The 22,118-nt window shown below is 39.8% G+C and overlaps 1 protein-coding gene across 1 annotated transcript in view; it reads right to left on the bottom strand.

The window, feature by feature from the left end:
* The window catches only part of si:ch211-283g2.1 (sodium- and chloride-dependent GABA transporter 1), a 150,452-nt gene that overhangs the window by 44,865 nt on the left and 83,469 nt on the right, over positions 1-22,118 (bottom strand). The window contains exons 4-5 of the mRNA XM_041196679.1: positions 18,123-18,255; positions 5,764-5,898 (exon numbers count right to left, since the gene is read on the bottom strand). Of these exons, the coding sequence (XP_041052613.1) occupies positions 5,764-5,898; positions 18,123-18,255 (268 nt within the window). The remainder of the gene's footprint in view (positions 1-5,763; positions 5,899-18,122; positions 18,256-22,118) is intronic.

Below are 22,118 nucleotides of genomic sequence, written 5' to 3'. Positions count from 1 at the left end.
GGGGAGTATTCCATCACACTCCTGACTTGTGCCTTGTAGATGGTGGACAGGCTTTGGGGAGTCAGAAGGTGAGTTATTCGTCGCAGGATTCCTGGCCTCTGGTTGGGCTGAGGACACTATACTGGGGAACTCCTGCAGTGATGTTCTGCAGCTGAGATGACTAACCTCCAACAACCACACCCATCTTCCTTTTTGCTAGTTATGACTTCAGCCAGTGAAGAGTTTTCCCCTTGATTGACATTGACTCCAGTTTTGCTAGGGCTCCTTGATGCCACACTTGGTCAAATGCTGCCTTGATGTCAAGGGCAGTCACTCTCATTTCGGGAGTTCAGCTCTTTTGTCCATGTTTGAACTAAGGCTGTAATGAGGTCAGGGGCTGAGAGGCCCTGGTGGAACCCAAACTGGGCGTCAGTGAGTAGGATATTGCTAAGTAAGTGTCGCTTGATAGCACTATTGATGACCACTTCCATAGCATTTGCAGTATCCAGTGCCATCAGCCGATTCTTGATATCATGTGGAGTGAATCAAATTGGCTGAAGCCTGGCATCGGTGATGCTGGGGACCTCTGGAGGAGGCCAAGATGGATCATCCAATCGGCACTTTTGGCTGAAGATTGTAACCAATGCTTCAGCCTTATCTTTTGCATTGATTTGCTGGGCTCCTCCATCATTGAGGATGGGGATATTTGTGGAGCTTCCTCCTCCAGTGAGTTGTTTAATTGTCCACCACCATTCACGACTGAATGTGGCAGGACTGTAGAGCTTAGATCTGATCCGTTGGTTGTGGGATCACCTAACTATGTCTATCACTTGCTGCTTTGTGTAGTCCTGTGTTATAGCTTCAATAGGTTGACACCTCATTTTTAGGCATGCCTGGTTGCTGCTCCTGGTATGCCCTCCTGCACTCTTCATTGAACTGGAGTTGACCCCTGGCTTGATGGTTATGGTAGACTGTGGGATATGCCAGCCCATAAGGTTATAGATTGTGTTCCAGTGTAATCCTGCTGCTGCTGATGGCCCACAGAGCCTCACAGATGCCCAGTCTTGAGTTGCTAGATCTGTTCAAAATCTATCCCATTTAGCATGGTGGTAGTGCCACACAACACAATGGGGGTTATCCTCAGTGTGAAGGCAGGACTTTGTCTCCACAATGACTGTGCGGTGGTTACTCATTGATACTGTCATTGACAGATGCATCTGCGGCAGGCAAGTTGGTGAGGATGAGGTCAAGTATGTCTTTCCCTCATGTTGGTTCCCTCACCACCTGCCACAGACCCAGTCTAGCAGCTATGTCATTCAGGACTTGGCCAGCTTGGTCAGTAGCGGTGCTTCCGTGCCACTCTTGGTGATGGGCATTGTAGTTCCCCACCCAGAGTACATTCTGCACCCTTGCCACCCTCAGTGCTTCCTCCAAGTGGTGTTCAATATGGAGGAGCACTGATTCATCAAATGAAGGAGGGTATGTGGTATTCAGCAGGAGGTTTCTTTGCCCATGTTTGACCTGATGCCATGAGACTTCACAGGGTCCGGAGTGGATGTTGAGGACTCCCAGAGCAACTCCCTCCCAAATGTATACCACAGTGCCACTACCTTTGCTGAGTCAGTCCTACCAATGGGACAGGACATACCCGGGGATGGTGATGGTGGAGTCTGGGACATTATCTGTAAGATATCATTCATGAGGATGTCTATGTCAGGCTGTTGCTTAACTAGTCTGTGGGGCAGCTGTCCCAATTTTGGCTCTAGCCCCCAGATGTTAGTAAGGAGGACTTTGCAGGGTTGACAGGGCTGAGTTTGCTGTTGTCATTTCTGGTGCCTAGGTTGATGCCTGGTGGTCCATCTGGTTTCATTCCTTTTCTGTGACTTTCTAGTGGTTTGATACAACTGAATGGCTTGTTAGGCCATTTCAGAGAGCATTTAAGAGTCAACCACATTGCTGTGGGTCTGGAGTCACATGTAGGCCAGGTATGGATGGCAGGTTTCCTTCCCTAAAGGGACATTAGTGAACCAGATGGGCTTTTACAACAATCGTTTCATGGTCATCAATAGATTTTTAATTCCAGATTTTTACTGAATTCAAATTCCATCATCATTGAATTCAAACACCATCTGCTGTGGCAGGATTCGAACCTGGGTCCCTAGAGCATTTACCCTGGGTCTCTGGATTACTGGTTCTAACAATAATACCACTACACCATCGCCTCCCTGTAAAACTTTTTTGATTCTTTGGGGGTCCTTTGCCCGGCTACACCCTTTTGGAGGCCAGTACACTTCTGCTTATTTGGTGTACCTGAACAAGCCTGAGCCCTGTTTCAGCCTCAGGACCAGAGAGAGACTGCTGGCTTAGGGAGGCTCTCCATTAGCTCCACCCCAGGCCATTAGTTGCCTTGTAAGAGGTGGATGAAGGTCAGCCAGCAGACACCCAGAAACAACTGAGACCGAGCGCAATCTAGTGGGTCCGGTGAGGATAGATATGGGAAGTCAAGGTCAGCTGGCCTCCTGCCAGTTACTGCACAGGGGGTTTGGTATAATGCAAAAGGAATTTTAGAGAAAATTTATTAAATTATTTTCACCTGATATTGCCTGGAGTTGTGAATGAATTGCTAGTGAATAACTCTTCCCTTGAACAGTAAGAAGTTGATGATAAGGCTGAGTAGAAGTATTTTCTGTCTACTTTGGAAAGGCTAAGGCTGAAATTTTCCACCCCCACACACCCGCCCCACTTCCCCCCACCCGGCTTCCCCCCACCCCACCCCACCCCACCTGCAGTGAGTTCCCCCACAGCAGGGCCAGCGAGCCATTGAAATCTCCATTCACATTGGTGGGACTGGAAGACCCTGTCAGTGTGAGGGGCTGGAAAATTGCAGCCTAAGTAATGAGCAAGCGTTAACAGATGAATTAAATTCCTGATTGTACCAATTGACTTTTTACCTTAAAAAAGTCAAATTTAACAGATATAGACCTTTCATCATACCCTGCTGGAACTATTCCCAAAGTTTCCATGGTTTTTGACAAAAGAAAGATATCACAAATACAGTTTAGTAGGTCTAATTTGGGACCTTTAAGGCATCAATTGGACTTTTGGTGCAGACAATAAAACAAAATGGTGGCATTCTGACTAAATGGACTAACTGTAACGGGGTTAAGTGTAATCATCACTCAGTGTAATCTAGACTAAATTAAATGCCTGGATGACAAAATAAATCACATATTAGTGTATAAGTAATTGTATCATTTCCATCTGTGACAGAATTGGATTACAGAACATCAATAAACATTAAAATGGACTTTTGAGATGGAGAAAACTGCTTTGATCTTTAGATAAGTAAACACTAGATAATTTTACCATCCTGTGATTCTGACAGCTGATCTTCTTGGCATTGAATATTTTCACACATTACCTTGAGACCATCTTCAATGGATACACTCACTCAGTGCTCCATTTGGCCTTACATTTCATTGTAATGATCTGACTATCCAGAGCACTTCCACAAGCAGGGGTTCTTGGAGAATAATGCCAGTGTAGAAATATAAGATGCAACTACTTTTACAGAGGGATACCTTCCAGTCATCAGTGATTGAAGACTGATGCCCTGGTAGGTGAGTTTTGTTAGTGCTATCCCAGACTTTACAAGTGAAATGGCCCTCCTAGCAGGCCAATGATATGGTACTGACAAACTGTATGAGGATGCAAATGGGAGATGTGTTCGTTAACGTGATCTGTAATGTGAATACACAATTGAATCACAATAATCATCAGTAACTACATAAATGTATTGTAATTTAAGAACAATTTTGAACATTTGTACAATGCAGTAGGTCGCTGGGCCCCCAATCAACATTCAGCTCCAAGCATCATAACAATTATTAATAAGAAAAACAATTATCGTGATTAATTTATAAAAAATGGATCTTAATTCCATAGCTGTTAAAGCAAAAGCACATAAGGAACCCCAAAATTGAACATCATTTACAGGTTCTGGACCCCTTATCCAGCATCCCAAAACCTGGAAGGACCCGAAAACCAGTTACATTGGAAGCTAGATAGCAATTTCAATAAGATCCTTTTATTCTTTATTTTCTATACTTAATTTTATATATTATGCACAGGTCTAACAACTCAAGACTGGGCATTCATGAGGTCTATGACCCAAAAAATGTGTAAAATCTCCAAATCCGGCACACATCCATTCCCAAGCTTCCCGGATACAGGGTCCGGTACCTGTAATATGAATTATATTTGTTTAAAGTAAAAATGATATTAATTTTCATTTTAAGGTTAAATATTTAAGTTTTGTTTCTGATATTCAGACAGACTTCTGGTGTATTTGTTGGAATAAATTATATGCACCACTGGACTGAGAGAAGTCAGTTAAAAACTGGAGCATTTTGAATGTCCAAAGTGTAAATATCAACAATTCTTTATCCCATGTAATGCGTGGGATATGAGGATATGAAAAGATCAGCACAAACAATTTTTCTTTCATTTCTATATAACAGGATCATCATCTCTGATGATTGAAAATGGGGATCTATTTTAAGTTTCATCATGATTTTATCTTACTCAACAGATCTTTCACAGTATGGATGATGTTCAAATAAAACAATCATCAAATAATTGTTAGCATCTTCTATAGATATTTTGGTTTGATTATTCAGATCAGTCTTTCTCTTTGGAATTGGAGGGCAGGTTAGTTGGGTCAAGGTAGCTTTTGGGTGTTATTCTTGGCAATGGAAGTCCGGACACATACCAAACTCTCTAATAGACTTGCTAATCTAACATCTGTGTTGGGCAGCATCCATAGTATTCCAAAGCATTATAGGTGATTGTTAAGCCAGCCTGAACCATTAATGGAACCTGGGGTGAACATGGTGAGGCCTGTTATTGGGGTGGTAGGATTCTTTCATTTCAGCTCCAGATTACCCTGTATTCCAATGCTCTAAAGAGTGAGGTGGTCTCAGCTTGAGAAGAAGCAGGAAGCTTACTTATGGTGGTCAGCTGTGTGGCTTTCTCAGGTTAAATACCAGCAGTGCTTTAAGTTAATTGTCCCTAAGCTTTGGCTCTGCCAACAGTAAATTCTCTGGATTCCTTACGGACCAGAGTGTATAGTTTATCTAGTACCAGCTCCGAAGAAGTCGTGTGGACTCGGAACATTAACTCTGTTTCTCTCTCCACAGATGATGTCAGACCGGCTGAGTTTTTCCAGCATTTTCTATTTTTATTTCATATTTCCAGCATCCACAGTATTTTGCTTTTACTTAATGCCAGGATGGATTTTTCAGAAATAAAAACAAAAAAACTGCGGATGCTGGAAATCTAAAACAAAAACAGAATTACCTGGAAAAACTCAGCAGGTCTGGCAGCATCGGCGGAGATTTCTTCTCCGCCGATGCTGCCAGACCTGCTGAGTTTTTCCAGGTAATTCTGTTTTTGTTTTGGATTTTTCAGAAGCTTGGAGACTCCTACACAGAATGATGGGTTTCTGTGAGTGTCGGGTACCTGGCTGCCGAAAAATAAGCCACTTTCTAATTCTATTCAGGGAGAAACAGTTGGAAGTTGAGGCAGTTTAAGGTGGTAACTCAATTCCATAAATATCTTTTAATTCATTTGGAATCAAAAATATTTCTATAGGCAGAAGTTTTTGATGAAATGTCATCAGATCTTCCTGACCAAAATACATTTTTATTGAAGTGTAAACTCTTAAATTTCCAAATTCCACAGTCTTTACCTTTAAAATTCATTCATTAACATGTTAATGTTTACCTGGACTTCCTTTAATTTCTCCCACTTTGGATTGGCAAAGTAATTAATTCCATCTATGGCTCCTGGGAGTTGCACATTGTTAATGAGGATGGCAAACAGCACAACATAAGGGAAGAGTGCAGTGAAGTACACAACCTGATTACAGAAAACATCGAGAAAAAATAATTAATTATTAGGATAAAGCTTACAGATTATTTGTGGGATATATTTACCTAATATTCTTCCTATTCTTTCTTATGTATCCCACCAAACTCAGGTCCCTCTTCTAGCTGGTTGGATGCAATAACAATACTGTACTCACCACCAATATCTGCTTTCCTTTTGCAGCTAATAGAGATTGATGTGGCTCTAATCTTCCAATGGGGCAAAAATAGAAGCATTATAGGTGATTATATGACTTCACCTCCACACTGTAATGAGGTAAGAATGGCTGGTGGAAAGGTGTAAATGGTAAAGCACTGTTGGGGTGATATAGATGAACAAAAGGATTTGAGGGTCCGAGTATATAAAAGTTAGCACACAGCATTGGTTGCAAAGAGAAAGGTATTGGAATGCTGAGCTTCATCACAAGATGATTAGATATAGAAGCAAGGAATTCCTACTGCAATTATACAGAACACTGATGAAACCTCATTTATAGTTTGATGTTCAGTTTTGCAATATGGGAAGGATATATTAACCTTGGAAAGAATCTACTGATGATTGATTAAAATGGGATGAAGAGATTTAAGACTAGATAAACTTGGTTGTTTCCTAGAAATGAGAAGGTCACACAATGACATGATTGAGATGTTTAAAGTAGGAAGACAAGAACGTAGAAACAAGACTAGCCACCACTAACAACCTCTTGAGTGTGTTCCGTCAATCAATAATGGTTGATCTACAACCTAACTCTGTAAGTGGCCTTTGTCCCATATCCATTAATAACCCTGGTTAACAAAAATCTATCAATCTGAAATGCTGTCCCTGGAAACAGAACGTAGGTGACCATGTGCTCGACCCCATCCCAAGTGCCGAGGCAAGCTGTTTGAAAGACCTGCCTTGGTTTTCTGGGACTTCTTCTCAGTTGTGTTATAAGATTCTATGCACTCTACCTGTCACCCCATTCACCCCACATCCAACCTACTCCCATAGTCCTTTATATCCCCATGTTAACTCATGCCTCACTGAACCCCCCCATGATTCTTTATAGCCCCATGCCAACATAACCCCAATTAAGACCAAGGCCATTAATACTGCCATGTCAACTCATGCCAACCCATGTCCTACATCCACCTGTGCCAACTCATCTGTTATCCAACCTGGGTACACCTCAGAAGCAATGTGGAGATAAAATAAAATTATGTTTTAATAAGTTAATACAGATTTCACTATATTAAATAAAACTCCCATTCTCGAAAGCCCATTCAAACTTTTAAATCTCAAGTGCTTAATCACTTATATAAAACAAACTTCTATTCATATGCACATCAAAGATAGCTAATCCTTTAATATCCTCTTTAAGCTGTCAATCAAACTGTGCAACCAGAACCTTCCCCGCCCACTAACTGAGATACTTGTAGCTTTTGGAAATCAGCTACACATTCTGAAAGAGCCCTTAGGGAAATGTGAACATTCATAACTCCCACACTGCTGGGTAAATCCCTTGCTGCAGCCAAAAGGGAATCTGTTTGAACTCAACAGAGTTCAAAAGGCCATGCTGAGTTTGGGTTTCCCTCATGTGTGAATCATACCCCACCCCCATTCCCCTACCAGAAAAAATTGGATCTTTTAGAAAAAGGGGAGATCCGCATCTGGGTCTTTCCCATCATTTTAGAGCTGCAAAAATCCGGGCCTTAAACATAACAATTGACCTAGCATCAATTGACATTTGTGGAAGAGAGTTCCAAACTTTGATCATCTTTTACATGGGGAATTGCTTCCTAATTTCACTCCTGAAAGGCCAGCAGGCTCTAATTTTTAGATGATGCTCCCCAGCGATCGACTCCCCAACCAGCCAAATTGTGTCTCACTTCCTACCCTCATTATCTTGAAAATCACTCGTTAACTTTCTAAATTCCAGGGAAAACAACCCTTGTTTGTGTAATCTCTCCTTGTAATTAACCCTTGAAGTTCAGGTATTGCTCTGGTTAAAAAACATATTCTTCCAAAGATGTGGTGCCCAGCACTGCTCATCATACTACAGGTGAGCTCTCACCAAGGCTGAAGCATGACTTCTACCTCTTTATAATTCTAGGCCTTTAGGTATAAAGGCCAGCATTCCATTATCCATTTTGATTATTTTCTGTACCTGGTCATACAATTTAAATGATCTATGTAAATGGACTCCCAAGTCTCATTGGACCTTCATTGTTTCTAGCTTTTCTCCATTTAGAAAGTATACAGTTCTATCCTTTTTAGGCCCAAAGTGGGGAAACTCACAGTTTTGCCCATTTGCTTATTCTATCAGAAAGTCTTTGTAATTTGATGCTCCCACTTAAACAGTTTAACCTGCCACCTTTCTTTGTATGATCAGAAAATTTGGATATGTGGCTTTCTATTCCATCATATATATTGTTAATTAATACAATGAATAGTTGAGGCTTTAACGCAGATTCTTTTGGGGCAGCACTAGTCATATTCTGCCAATTATAGTACCTGCTCATTATTCCTATTTTCTGCCTGTTGTAGGGTGGCTGAGTTGTACCATTAATGATAGATTTGATCTGCAGACACTTCTTAGGTGAAACCATTAAATTTATTTACAATATACTCATCCGCAACTACACATGTACTTTCAACTTCAACACTATCTCTACACTGGCTGCGGAGGTAACCCGCACTACTATCCTATTGGTTACTACAGATCATGTGATCTTGTCTAACAAGTATTATTCTTAAAGGTACATTACACACTATATAAAACCATAATTACTACATTGCTCCCTCTTTAACTCAGCAATACATATTAGTTTTACTGGTACATATGTTTCAAGACAACATAATATTCACACTGAGTAAGGAATTTACAAGTTCAGTATTTCAGGTGGTTTCCTGGTACATGTGGATCGTCGTAGCTCCACAACTTCAGATTCTTTGTCAGGAATTTATTTTCCCAGAGTTGCCTGAGCATCAGGTGCTTCAGCAGGCAATTGCAGTTCTGTATCCTCAACTCTTACAGGAACATCAGACATGTCAGTCCTGGGTTGAGTATCCTCAACAGGAAACGCAGATTCAGTCATGATCACTGGTAGAACCAAATCTTGTGATTTGTCTCTCTCTTCCTTAAATGGGCCACATGTTTATGGATGATCCGGCCTTCCAGCTCCACGTGGTAAGATAGATGTCCAGTCACTGCACTTATTATACCCGGTAACCACTTTGGTCCTTCCCCGAAGTTCTTCACATATACCAGCTCTCCCTTAGTAAATTTCCTCTCGCAGCTATGCCAGCCATGTCTAGTTTTCTGGCTTCCCTGACTCCTTTCCACCTTGCCTTCTAAATTCGGCATTATTAAGCTCAATTTTGTCCTGAGACAGCGTTTCAACAATAACTCCACAAGTGTGACACCTGTTGTTGTGTGAGGAGCAGTTCTGTAATGAAAAAGAAAGTGTGCTAGCTTGGTTGCCAAGGAATCGCCAGTTAGCTTTCTCATGCCTGCCTTGAACATTTGAACTGCCCTTTTGGCCAGTCCATTTGAAGAAAGGTGGTTCAGTGCAGTTTTCACATGAACGATACCGTTGAGGCTGATAAACCGTTGAAACTCAACATTCGTAAATGCAGTGCTGTTATCGGAAATGACTGCTTCTGGTAGTCTGTGAATGGCAAAACTCTGACGTGGTTTCTCAATTATAGCGGTCGACGTTGGTGACTTCACATCATATACCTCCAACCATTCTGAATGGGCATTGACAATGAGCAAAAACATTGTCCCCAGGAAAGGTCCAATGTCGTCAATGTGTAACCGCACCCAGGGTCTACCTGGTCACTCCCATGGGTGTAACAGAGCTGTCACTGGCAACTTTTGCAGTTACTAGCATTGCACACAATGCTTTACTAAACACTCAATTTCATCATCCATCCCAGCCCGCCATAGAGTTATGGTCTTCATTTGAGAAATTTCTGGGTGGGCACTGTGTAGTTCAATTAAAAGTGGCTCCCTTCCCTTTGGAGGAACTATTGCTCATGCTCCCCACAATAAGATGCCATCCTGGCTGGTTATTTCATGTCTTCTGTTGCAGTACAGTTTCATTTAGTCAGGTACAGGCTCTTGTGACCAACCATGTAGCACTTGTTCTCATAATTGAGATAGGACTGGGTCTCGACTTGTCCAGTCTCCGATCTGTCAAGCACATACAGGTGAGGAATCTAAGAAATTTAACAGTAAAACAAGTTCCTGTGGAACTGGGACATGCTCATCATTTTCTTGTAAAGGCAAACGACTAAGCGCGTCAGCATTTGCGATTTTATTGCCTGGCCTATGTATGAAAGTATATTCATATGCTGCCAGAATGAATGCCCAATTAGTATTTCTGTATCTTCTTTCTAGTGCAGCCTTTAATCTCAGCTTTCACTTTGATTTCATTATTGGCCAGACTTCTCTCAGATGCAAGCTTAACCTGTCTAAGCTCAATGGCTGAGTCTCCCAAAATTTCATTGTCGGCTTCTTGGAAAATTCCGCTACTTTTGCTTCCAAAGTCTCTTTGGCTTCATTTAGCTGATTCTTCAGCTCTTCTGTCTCTTTTTAGTATTTGTTTGCTGCCTCCTGGAAAGTTGAGCATCGTTCTGTCTTTTCTGCCAATTTATTCCTCAGTTTGTTCAGAGTTGCTGAATTCTTCCTGTTTATCTTCATACTTTCTCAGAGGTACAAGCTTTGGCCTGAGGGAATCTTGTAGTGTGTGAAGGTCTTTCAACAGGTTTTCTTTTTGCCATCGAAGGTTGCTCACCTCATTTCGAACTCTGTCATCAAGCAGGGTCTCTTCGAGTTCTTTCTGCTGTTCTTTCAGGATTTGGCTTAAGACAACCTGCATTTCTTCAGGTTGTTGAGTCCTCCCACAATCCTTTTTCAAAACAGGAACCTTTCCAGCTTCCTTTTGGAATCTCAGTGGCCACTCAAGGTTGATTTCCCTTAGCCAATTTCACCCTAGAAGGTTTGGTCCTCTGCCTCTCAATATTAACACTGATTGCTTTGGCTTTCATTATAGACAATTACACTGCTTATGCCTTTTACTTGAATATCTTCACCCAAATATGTTTTTAGCTTGGCGGCTGTTTCTTCTAAACTTATTTGATGTTCACCCTTAGTCAAATATCCGAAGGTATTTTCCCCAATTACTGTAGTGGAAGCTCCCGTGTCCACTTCCATTATAATAGGTTTGCCATTTACTTGGTTCTGTCTTTCCGACTTTCGGATTAAACAATGAGTAAATGTCTGAATTTGTTGTTTCAGGCTCTTCTACATTGTAGATTTCACTGGCTTCTTCTTTTGTTTACAAACCTGCTTGAATCTTTTCTTGCACTGCCTCATTATATGTCTATTTCTGTGACAATAATAGCATTCGATTTTTTAAAACTGCCAATTGCTAAAAGCCTGATTGTTTCCACCTCTATTAAAATTATTCTTCAATTTTGCTGCTAAGTTATTTTTCTTTATTCTTCACTAAGTGGGGGCTTTTACCAGCTTCACGGCAGAGTCTCGCTCTTTTGCCCCTCTTTCGGCTGAGGTTTCCTGCCCAATGTGGAGGACAGCAACATTTTGCACACCCTGTATTGCTTTTGAATCTTTTAGTACACTTTCCATGGCCAGCGCTATCTCTAGCACCTTCTTGAAACCCAGATTCACTTCGGACAATAATCTTTTCTGAATAGAGTTCCCTTTCACACTACATACTAAATAATCTCCGAGCATGTTGTTTAGAGTCGTACTGAACCCAAAATGTTCCATTAGCTGCTTCAAATTTGCCACATAGCATGCAATTGTCTCACCTGAGGCTCTATTTCGCAAATTAAACTGTACCGTGACTGAGGGCTTTGGTTGAAAATGATCCTTCACGAAGTCCACCAATTCATTGAAATCTTCAAACCTGGGGCACTGGGTGTAGTCAAACTTCAAATCAGACTGTAGGTTTTGCTCCCACGAGTACTCAAGAGGATCACTCACCTCTTCTCTTCCTGCTAATCTCGTTCACTTGAGAAAAGAACATGAGGTGTTCTATGTATTGAGACCAATCATCTATGGCTGGTTCAAAAGGATCAATTCTCCCAAATTGTGGCATTTTGAGAGAGGATAACTTCTTCAATTCTAATGGAGCTTGCTCCTTACAATCACTGAGCAAGGTACAGTACCGATTTCTTTCTAACTTGATTTCTTATGTTCAATCCTGTACCATCCTCATTGCCAGTTTGTTGTAGGGTGGCCGCGTTGTACTATTAATGATAGAGTTGACCTGCAGATACTTCTCGGGTCAAAACATTAAGTTTATTTACACTGGCTGCTGAGGTAGCCTGCACTACTCTCCTATTGGTTACTACAGATCATATGAACTTGCCTAACACGTATTATTCTTAAAGGTACATTACACACTAAATAAAACCATAATTAGTATACTGGCTCTTGCCATACAGTCAGTTTTCTAACCAGGTCAATACTTTGCCTTTAATTCCATGAACTTAAAGTTTTCTAACCATCTTACAAGGAACTTTATTGGATGCCTTCTGAAGTCCATATATATAACATCAAGAGACATTCCCTTGATTATTACTTTAGTTACCACTTCAAAAAAATTCAATCAGGTTCATCAGCCATGACCTACTCTTTACAAATCCATTCTGGCTTTCTTTGCTCAGCTAAAAATGTTGAAGGTGTTCAGTCACCCTGTCCTTAATTATAGATTCTAGCAATTTCCTAAGTATAGATGTTAGGGTAACTGGTTTATAATTCCTTGGTTTCCCTCTGCCGTCTGTCTTAAATAACAGAGTGACATGCACAAATTTTCAATCTAAACCATTCCCAAATTGAGAGGACTTTGGCAGATTATAGTTAGGGCATCTGAAATGTTCTCACCACTTGCCTTTAAATTGTGAGATGGAAATCATCTGCTCCTGCGGATTTGCCACTTTTTAATGCCTTAATTTTATTGAGCTTTAGATTCGATGTTAGTTTCCTTGGGATGCCTAGCATGCCTGAAATGCATGGCATGCATGCTCAATTCTTCCTCAACAGTAGATACTGTTGCAAAGAAATTATTGTGCATGTCTGTCACTTTTTTTCCTTTGTTGACAATATCACCAGCTTTCAAAGTGCCCACATTGCTCCTGAACACTCTCTTTTTCCTAATAATATTGGAATTTTTTTGTGTGACTTTTGATATACCTTGCAAGTTTCTTTTCATATGTTTTTTTTATAACCTTACCATATCTTACATTCACCAGGACCTGTTCTTCTTTTGCATTTTGTATACCTTTTCTGTTAGTTTTGTGCTCTTGCCTCTTTAGTTGTCTATGGACGTCTTTTTTAGCAAGTAGAATTGAGCGCTATAAATTCATTCTGTGTCATATTAAATTCTTGTTTGAACACTCATTTTCCTCATTCACAGGTTTCCCCAGTTCACTGTCTCACCCCATTGAAGTCAGCCTTATATAAGTCTAGAATCTTAGTAGTTGTTTCACATTTCTCCCTTTCAACCAATTGGTTGAACTTGATCGTACTATGATCACCATTTGATATATTTTCCTAGACTGTTAGACTATTTACTAAATCCAGAAAATTCTCATTAATAAATCCAACATGGCCTAACCCCTTGTTGATTCTAGGACATATTGCTGCTGAAAACTATCCCAGACAAACTCAAGAAATTCACTACCTTTCTGATATGAGCTAGTCTGCTTATCCTAATCTATATAAAAGTTAGCCCCCCCCGCCCCCATTAAAACCTTTACTACATGCTTGTCCAATCTCTGTATTTATAGAATCTACCTTTTCCTAGCTGCTGTTAGGGGGCCTGTACACAACCCCCACTACAATATAAAATCCTTTTCTATTTCTTAACTCTACCCATAAAGTTTGCACTGTCTGTGTACTTCTCATTTTATCCTCTCTCGCCACTGAAGTGATTTCATCCTTAATCACTTAAGTTACTTCTCCCCTTTTACTATTTTCCCTCTCTTGCCCATAGACCTTATAACCTGGTATGTTAGTTCCCAATCCTGACCATCTTGCAGCTATGTCTCAGTAATAGTTGCCATGTTATAACCTCCAAGTTGAATTTTCACCTGCAATGCATTCAATTTGATTCTTATACTCTGTGTGTTTGTATAAAGAATGTTTATTGAGACCCATACCCTAACCTGTCCTTCTGTTCTAATGTTTTACTCACAAGTCTTATTTCTTTCCCTGAATTAATTTTTTTACATCCTTTAGTTTTTCCACTCATGTCCAAAGCACAACTTCTGACTGCTAATCTACTCTCTTCCCATTCGTTTATAATGACAGCACTGTGGGTGTACCTATACAAGAGGGACTGCAGTGGTTCAAGAAGGCAGCTCACCACCACCTTCTTCAGGGCAATTAGGGATGGGCAATGGATGCTGGCCTAGCCAGTGATGCCCACATCCTGTAAATAAATTTTTAAAAATGGATAAAGTAGATGAAGATAGGAACCTTAAACAAATGGATATAACCTTAATTAATTTTATTTTAAAAGTTAAAAGAAAATCCAGGAAAAATTACTCCACAAAGGGAGGTAAGAATGTGAAATACACTTTCCAAAAGGCCATATATGTAGATTCAATCAAGGAACCTAAACTGGAGATTGATACCTAATTGGGGGAAAAGGAGTATTAAGGAATGTTGTTGAAAGGACAGGGTACTGGGAGTAACATAGACAAAGAATTGCAATGGTTAAGACGATTGATGGGCTTATTCCTGCCCCTGTGGAGCTTAATTTGTTTTTGCAGCACTACAACTTCAGAGCAACATTAGAATATTGATTACATAAAATGCATTTTCAAGAAATGTAGCAGTGCTTGAAGATCTGAGCTTCATCGCACATCATTTATGAATTAAGTGACTGTAAAGTGGAAGCCATGTGCTAATTAACGTAAATTTCATTTTCAGTTTCTGAACTTCTAGCTGACTCAGCAATACAAAAGCTATCTGCTTCAAATGAGGGAATTTCATTCAGATTTAATATTCATTATCCAAGAAATGAAACATTCTCAGCCCATAGTTAAACTATTAATAGCAACGGAGGCAATTGCAATACAATCACAAAACAAAATCAATAGCCTAATACTACTGCATTAAAGTACAAAGACTAATCTGGATAAGCTTTTGATGCAAATTTGGCAAAACCAAATTTAGCCCTGTAATAATGTTATCAAATGGTGTGTTAAGTAATGTGCTAAAAGTTTTTTAATATTTAATAGAATGAATTTTTATTTTTCAGATTATAGAAAATACAAATAAAAAAATATTTCTTAAAATTACCAGAATTATAACTTTTAGAAATTGATTAAAATAATTGAACTCAAACAGGATAGTTTTACCAATACTCAAAAATGTTTTTCCCCCAAAATCTATTCCTTCCTTTAATCCTGCATGTCCCCTGTCCATATATTTAAGAAAGAATAAATTGAACACCACAGATCAAGCTAGAAAAAGAAAAGAAACCAATGCTGGTCATTATCGTGTGATCACTACAGGAAAGTTCATGCATCTGAATGACGTGGAACTTAGGGAAGTTCCATGAGGAACCTAAAACTGCATGAGGTCAGGGGAGTGCCTTAAGTGTGCAAATTGTGCGAAAGGAGGGCAGAGAAGTCAATGTGGAACCCATGTTCAAGAAAGGAAAGAAGGATATATCAGGCAACTACAGGCAGGTTAGTGTAACTACAGTTGTGGGAAAACTCTTATTATCCGTAATTCCATATAAAGTTAGCAAGCGTTTAGCTATCTAGAATTTTATGAGGAGGCAACCACATGGATAAACAAAGGGAATGGAATTTATATAGATTTTCAGAAGATATTTGTTAAGGTATCTTACAAAAAAGCTTTTTAGGAATATTCTGGCATATGGTATAAGTGGAAATGTAACCACATAGACAGAAATTGGGTTGCAGTACAGGAACCAGAGTTAGGATAAATGGGTGTTGCTTGAACTGAAGGAGAGTTGGAAGGGGTGTACTCAAAGAGCTGGTGCTATGTCCACTTTTCCTTGGTAAACATAGATGATTTGAGCTTATATATATATAGGAAGCAAAATCTCAAAACTTGCTGAAGACATAAAAATAGGGATTTTGGCATATTGTATATAGTGAGGAGAGACTTTAAGAGACTGGTTCACATAATGTTCAGATAGGTAGTAGATGTAATTTATTGTGGGTAAGTATTTTGTGAGGGTTAGTTGGCTTAGATGGCTAGTGTGTGATCCAGAATGACACTATTGGCATAGGTTCAAACCCTCCCCCGCCCGCCCCGTACCAGCTCCAGTAGCTCATGGGGGCCTGCCTCCTTACTTTCTAGAGTGGTTCTCCTCAAGCTATACATAACCAATTGTGTGTGTGTGTGTGTGTCTCTTTAATGGAAATAGATACCTATGGTCCTTTGTTGAACTATGGCTAATTACTTATTTAAGTATGAGGTAATATATTTTAGGAGAAAATATAATAGATACGCACTGAAGGACATGGATGATCACGGTAACCTGGAGGTTCAAATACATAATTTTGAGAAAATACAATTGCAAGAAGAATAAAGCCTTTAAATAACCCAACAGCATTTTGGACTTTATAAATAGGGGCATTGGAATTTGTGTAAAGAAATAGTGATAAATTTGTACAAAATATTGTTTGGCGTGTGCAGTTCAGGGGTCCCTTTAATGGAAAGGAAATTAAAGTAATAGAAAATAGACAACCTAGATTCACCAGGATGCCACCTGACGTTAAAAAATAGTCATGAAGGGAGACTTGACTTACTCAGAATAGTTCACCTGGAGCTTGGAGGGGTAAGAGGAGATTTAATAAAGTTTTAAAAAATTATAACAGATTTCGACTGCTGGGCCATCAGTATAAAATGATCATTAAGAGAGTGAGAAGATAGGTTAAGAGAAATGTCTTTACGTGGATTTCTTTAAATTTCTTTTTATTGTTTTTCATAATCTTAAGACATATTTAAGACATATCAAAGTGATTTGCAACCAATGAAAAACTTTTGAAGTCTATACAATGAGGTAATATAGAAAAATATATATTTTCAAAAAGCAAGTTAGCAATGAGGTAAATAACTAGATAATCAGTCTTTTAGATATTTTGTGATGTTGGGTGAGGTCAGGGGTAAGGGAAGAGAACTGACGATAGGTTTTAATTTTGGATTGCTTCAGAAACAACCAGAGAGAAACAATGGACCAAGAGGCCATCTTTTATGTTCTTAGCATCATAGGCTGGGATTTTACGGGGCTTTAGGGAGTGTACAGTGGGTGCAGTTGGGGGGCGGTGGGGTGATGGGAAAAAACAATCCTCTGGGATGGTGAGGGTGGCACACCTGCCACCATCCCGTGACTGCTGGCATTTTACCAGCTGGTGGAAAGTGGCTGACAGCCCTGCCACCCTTAGACCAAACCTTCCAATCCTTGCTAGATACAATTCCAAGAAGATAAAGTGGGGCCAGAGGATTGGAGAGTGGCAAACGTGACACCCTTACTCAATAAAGGGTGTAAAAACATTCCTAGTAACTACAGGCTGGTTACTTTAGTTTCAATGGTTTTAGAAACACTAATCAGGGAGAAAAAATTAACAGGCACTTGGAGAGGTTTGAGTTAAGTAGGGGAGCCAGCATGAATTTGTAAAAGACAGATTGTGTTTGACTAATCTACAGAATTTTTTAATGAAGTAGCAAAGAAAATTGATGAAGAGAATGGAATGGATGTTGTCTATATAAATTTTAAGAAAGCCTGTGATGAAATGCCACATAAAAGTCTGGTTAACAAAATTGAGGCTCGTGGAATAGGAGAGTCAGTATCCGCTGGATAAAAAGATGGCTTAAGGATAGAAAACAGCAAGTTGTAAATATTATTAACTTCCATCATCACAATGAGTGCATGGAAGAGGTATGGGAGGAAATCAACTGCTGAAGGATACATGCTCAAGTGAACCTTTTGGAGAGGAGGGGAGAATAGAAAATTAGGAAATAAAAGTGAGGCATGATGTAATGTATTGTAATAGATATTTTGATTTGTTTGGGCTAATAATGTAACTTCTGAAGGTCTTTATCATAGCACAATTCTAATTAGAATTGATCTTCTGCTCTTTGATAAAATATACAATATTCCAAATAACGATAAACCATCTATATGAGACAATATAATAACTAACTATAAACCTACCTTTCCAGTCCACGTTACCCCTTTAAATATACAGAAATAAACAATCACCCAGGCAAGGGTGAGGAGACCAAAAAGTTCCCAGCGCATATTCCCAAGGTTATCCAGACCATTTGTCTTCTGAAGAACATTGTAACTAAACAAATGAGGCAAAGATAATGTAATCTCAGTGATCACAATTCATTCACAAGTCGATTTTTCTTCTCCACTGCTAGTAATGACAATAAGTGGAAATTGAGATGAGAAAAGATAGTTGAAGCTGAACAATTAAAGTGAAACCAACAAAGAATTAGAGTTGTCCAGACATTTCAATTCTTTTCTCAAAGTAACAGAGTGCTGAATTAATCCTGAGCTAATGCATATGAGGAAAAAGCAAACAAAATCTACAAAGAGGGAGGGATTATCTGTGACACTTTGTGCATTGCAAACTATCTTTTCAATTGAACATTAAAGTACTGAGTTCTCACAGACAACTTTTATAGAATCTCTTCATGCATTGTGAATTTGTCAACCACTATAACCAAATTCAAGAAATGCCCAAAAGCAAATGCTCTTCACAAAGAAGACTATAGAAGATGCAGGTCATTGCAATTCTTTGTGGAATCCATATCATTGATGTGTAGCAAGAAATTAATGCAAGAAGCTAAATGAGATTGCCCATGTTTTAGTTTGTTGTTCCAGTTTTATCATTAGTGCCTGGATGAAACAATAAAACAAATCTGTGCTCTGCAACTAAATGTTCACCTTAGGTAACCTAATGAAGAAGAAAAACCTGCAAACTATTCTTATATGGAAGCAGAGCAGATACTCCTTAAGGTTGTTTATAGGAAGCAGATCGGATAATCTGTCTATGCATACCACATGGAACCTCTGGCTGCTATACTTCATGTTTTGATTAAAAAGTGTAATAGGTTGGTATAACGAATGAGTTATGGCTTTGGATGCAAAAAGTTAATGAGAAAAATAGTTTAACTGCTGCTGGGTCAAAATCCTGGAACTCCCTTCCTAACAGCACTGTGGGTGTATCTACAGCACATGGACTGCAGCAGTTCAAGAAGGCAGCTCATCACCACCTTCTCAAGGGTAAGTAGGGATGGGCAATAAATGTTGTCCTAGCCAGCAACACCCACATCCCATGAACAAATAAAAAAATTATTATTCTTTTCTTAACTTATACCTGACAAGGTGAAAGTGGAATCACAAGAATGTAATTACATTTATACTCAACATTCATGGACATCTCCATTGCTGTACTCATGGAAATTGTAGATGATATGAGATGAAAGAAATAAGTAGAAATTGACCATCATCATTAACAATAATAAAATTATTGTAGAAGAGAACCTTGACATGAGATCTACTACTGCAGGGTCTAGATGCCTGGTTTCCCTTACATTTGCAACAGTTAATTGTCAATGCCAGCAGCGTCGACTACTGGTAATTAACACCTATCTCTTGCACTTTCCATCAGTTATCATGTAAAAAAATTAAAAACTTAAACATACAAAGGCAAATCTAGTTAACAGGAGATGCCATTAAATGTCCTGCTACAGCAAATGATGGTACATAATGTCTCAATAAAAAATACAACCCAAGAAACATTAAAGTGATTGAAACTACAATTAAGCAATACGAATAGAACAAACAGTACATTTGGTTGGGAGCAGGGAAGCAGTGAAAGAAGAAAAAAGCTGAATCACCTGCAAAAGCCACAGATGTATATCATATGTTTTGGTGTCTCTCTCAGCACCTCTCCTAACTGGTGCTGACTGGTGCAGAATTATTTTAATATGTATCCATTAGCACTAATAAAGCACTGAATCTCATCTTTCAGCCATGCACTATTATCTATTCAACTGAAGCCAGATTAAATAAAATGGAGGGCTGCATTATAGAAGTTCAGTTATTTTAAAAGACAAATGCTTTAGCATTAAGATTGGAGGAAATTATGTAGTCGTAAGGACTATGGGGCCATTTAGAAACAATAGGCGGGACCCAATTCCGGGACTCCAGCCCCTGTTCCCAGCAACCACAATTCATCCTAGGGTCTTAAAAGAAGTGTCTGGTGAGATAGTTGATGCATTGGTTTTAATTTTCCAAAATGCCCTAGATTTGGGGGAGGTTCCATTAGATTGGAAGATAGCAAATGTAACTATTATTCAAAAAATGGGGGAGACAGAAAGTGGGAAACTACAGGCCTGTTAGCTTAGCATCTGCCATAGGAAAGCTATTATTAAAGAAGTTATAGCAGCGCAGTTGGATATGCTCTAGGGTCATCAGGCAGAATCAACATGGTTTTGTGAAAGGGAAATCATGTTTAAACAACATATTGGAGTTCCTTGAGGAAGTTACATGTGCTGTGGATAAAGGGGAACCAGTGGATGTACTGTACATAGATTTCCAGAAGGCATTTGGTGAAGTGCCACATTAAAATAAAATGGTATGGGGTAACATATTGGCATGGATAGAAGATTGACTGATAATGTAATCTCAGTGATCACAATTGATCAGATTGACTGGCTAACAGGAAGCAACAAGTAGGCATAAATTGGTCTTTTTCAGGTAACGAGTGGTGTGCCACAGGGATCAGTGCCTCAACTATTTACAATTTATATAAATGACTTGGATGAAGGAATGGATGGGATGATTGCCAAATCTGCTGATGACACAAAGATAGGTAGCAAAGTAAGTAGTGAAGAGGTCATAAGAAGGCTACAAAAAGATACAGATAGGTTAGTGAGTGGGCAAAGATCTGGCAAATGGAGTTTCATGTGGGAAAATATGAAATTCTCCATTTGGTAGGGAGAATAATAGAGAAGCATATTATCTAAACATTGAGAGATTGCAGAGCTCTAGTTGGAGAGGGATCTAGGTGTCCTAGTGCATGAATCACAAAAGGCTAGTATGCTGGTATAGCAAGTAATTACGAATGCTAATCAAGTGTTATCATTTATTGCGAGGAGAATTAAATACAAAAGTATGGAGGTTATGAGAAGAATTTTCTCCCCGTCGAGTGGGCCGGTCGAGAGCAGAGGAGCGATCGGCTGCCTGCCACCATTTTACATGGCCGGGTCCATTAAGGCCAGCCCAGCATGACGCGCATCCAGTAGCGCTCAGCGCTACCTGTATAGGCGGGGGGGGGAGGGAGAGTCAGGCCCTGCGCTCTTTCGTGCATGTGCACGAAGGGCACAGAAATCTCCCCATAAGATCCTGAGGGGTCTTGACAGAGTGGATGTGGAGAGGATGTTTCCTCTTGTGGGAGAATCCAGAACTAAGGGTCACTGTTTAAAAATAAGGGGGTCACCCATTTAAAACAGAGATGAGGCAAACTTGCTTCACTCAGAGGGTCGTGGGTCTTTGGAACTCTCTTCCTGAAAAGGTTATAGGAGCAGAGTTTTTGAATATATTTAAGACAGAGGTGGTTAGATTCTTTGTAAGCAAGATGATAGGTTATTTGGGGTAGGTGCGATGCAGATTTCAGGTTACTGTCAGATCAGCCATGATCTTAGTAAACGTTGGAGCAGGCTTGAGGGGCCGAATGGCCTACTCCTTATGCATATGTTCATATGTATGTTCAGTACCATGGGATAATGGTATCAAGCCTGCACCCTGTACTCCAGACCTGCTCAGCTCCATTGCGGGTTAGGCATCTCCTGGCCCTGCAATTTTCATGGAATCAGGCCAGCTTCTCCACAGCCCCTCAGAGGATTCAAGAACCATAGCCAGTATTCGGGAATCTTTTGACAGATAAGCTCAAATGTCTTACCCATGCCACCCCACCCATCTCCAAAGGCCCCTCATACCCTCCATGCCAACTCAAGGCACTTCCATGCCATTCACCCAGTGTACACTGTGAAGAACCAATGAACCCTATCGTAATAATGGAATGTGTGGAACTGTTTAAAAAACATCCATTCATAATTTTCTTTAAAAAAAACTGCTGTTACTACAGCCCTATAAAAGTGTCAATCAACCTGACCTTTAAGGTAACTGTAACAG

This window comes from Carcharodon carcharias, chromosome 10, assembly GCF_017639515.1.
Source record: "Carcharodon carcharias isolate sCarCar2 chromosome 10, sCarCar2.pri, whole genome shotgun sequence".
Taxonomy (NCBI): Eukaryota; Metazoa; Chordata; class Chondrichthyes; order Lamniformes; family Lamnidae; genus Carcharodon; species Carcharodon carcharias.
This window is presented reverse-complemented; position numbering and strand designations above follow the sequence as displayed.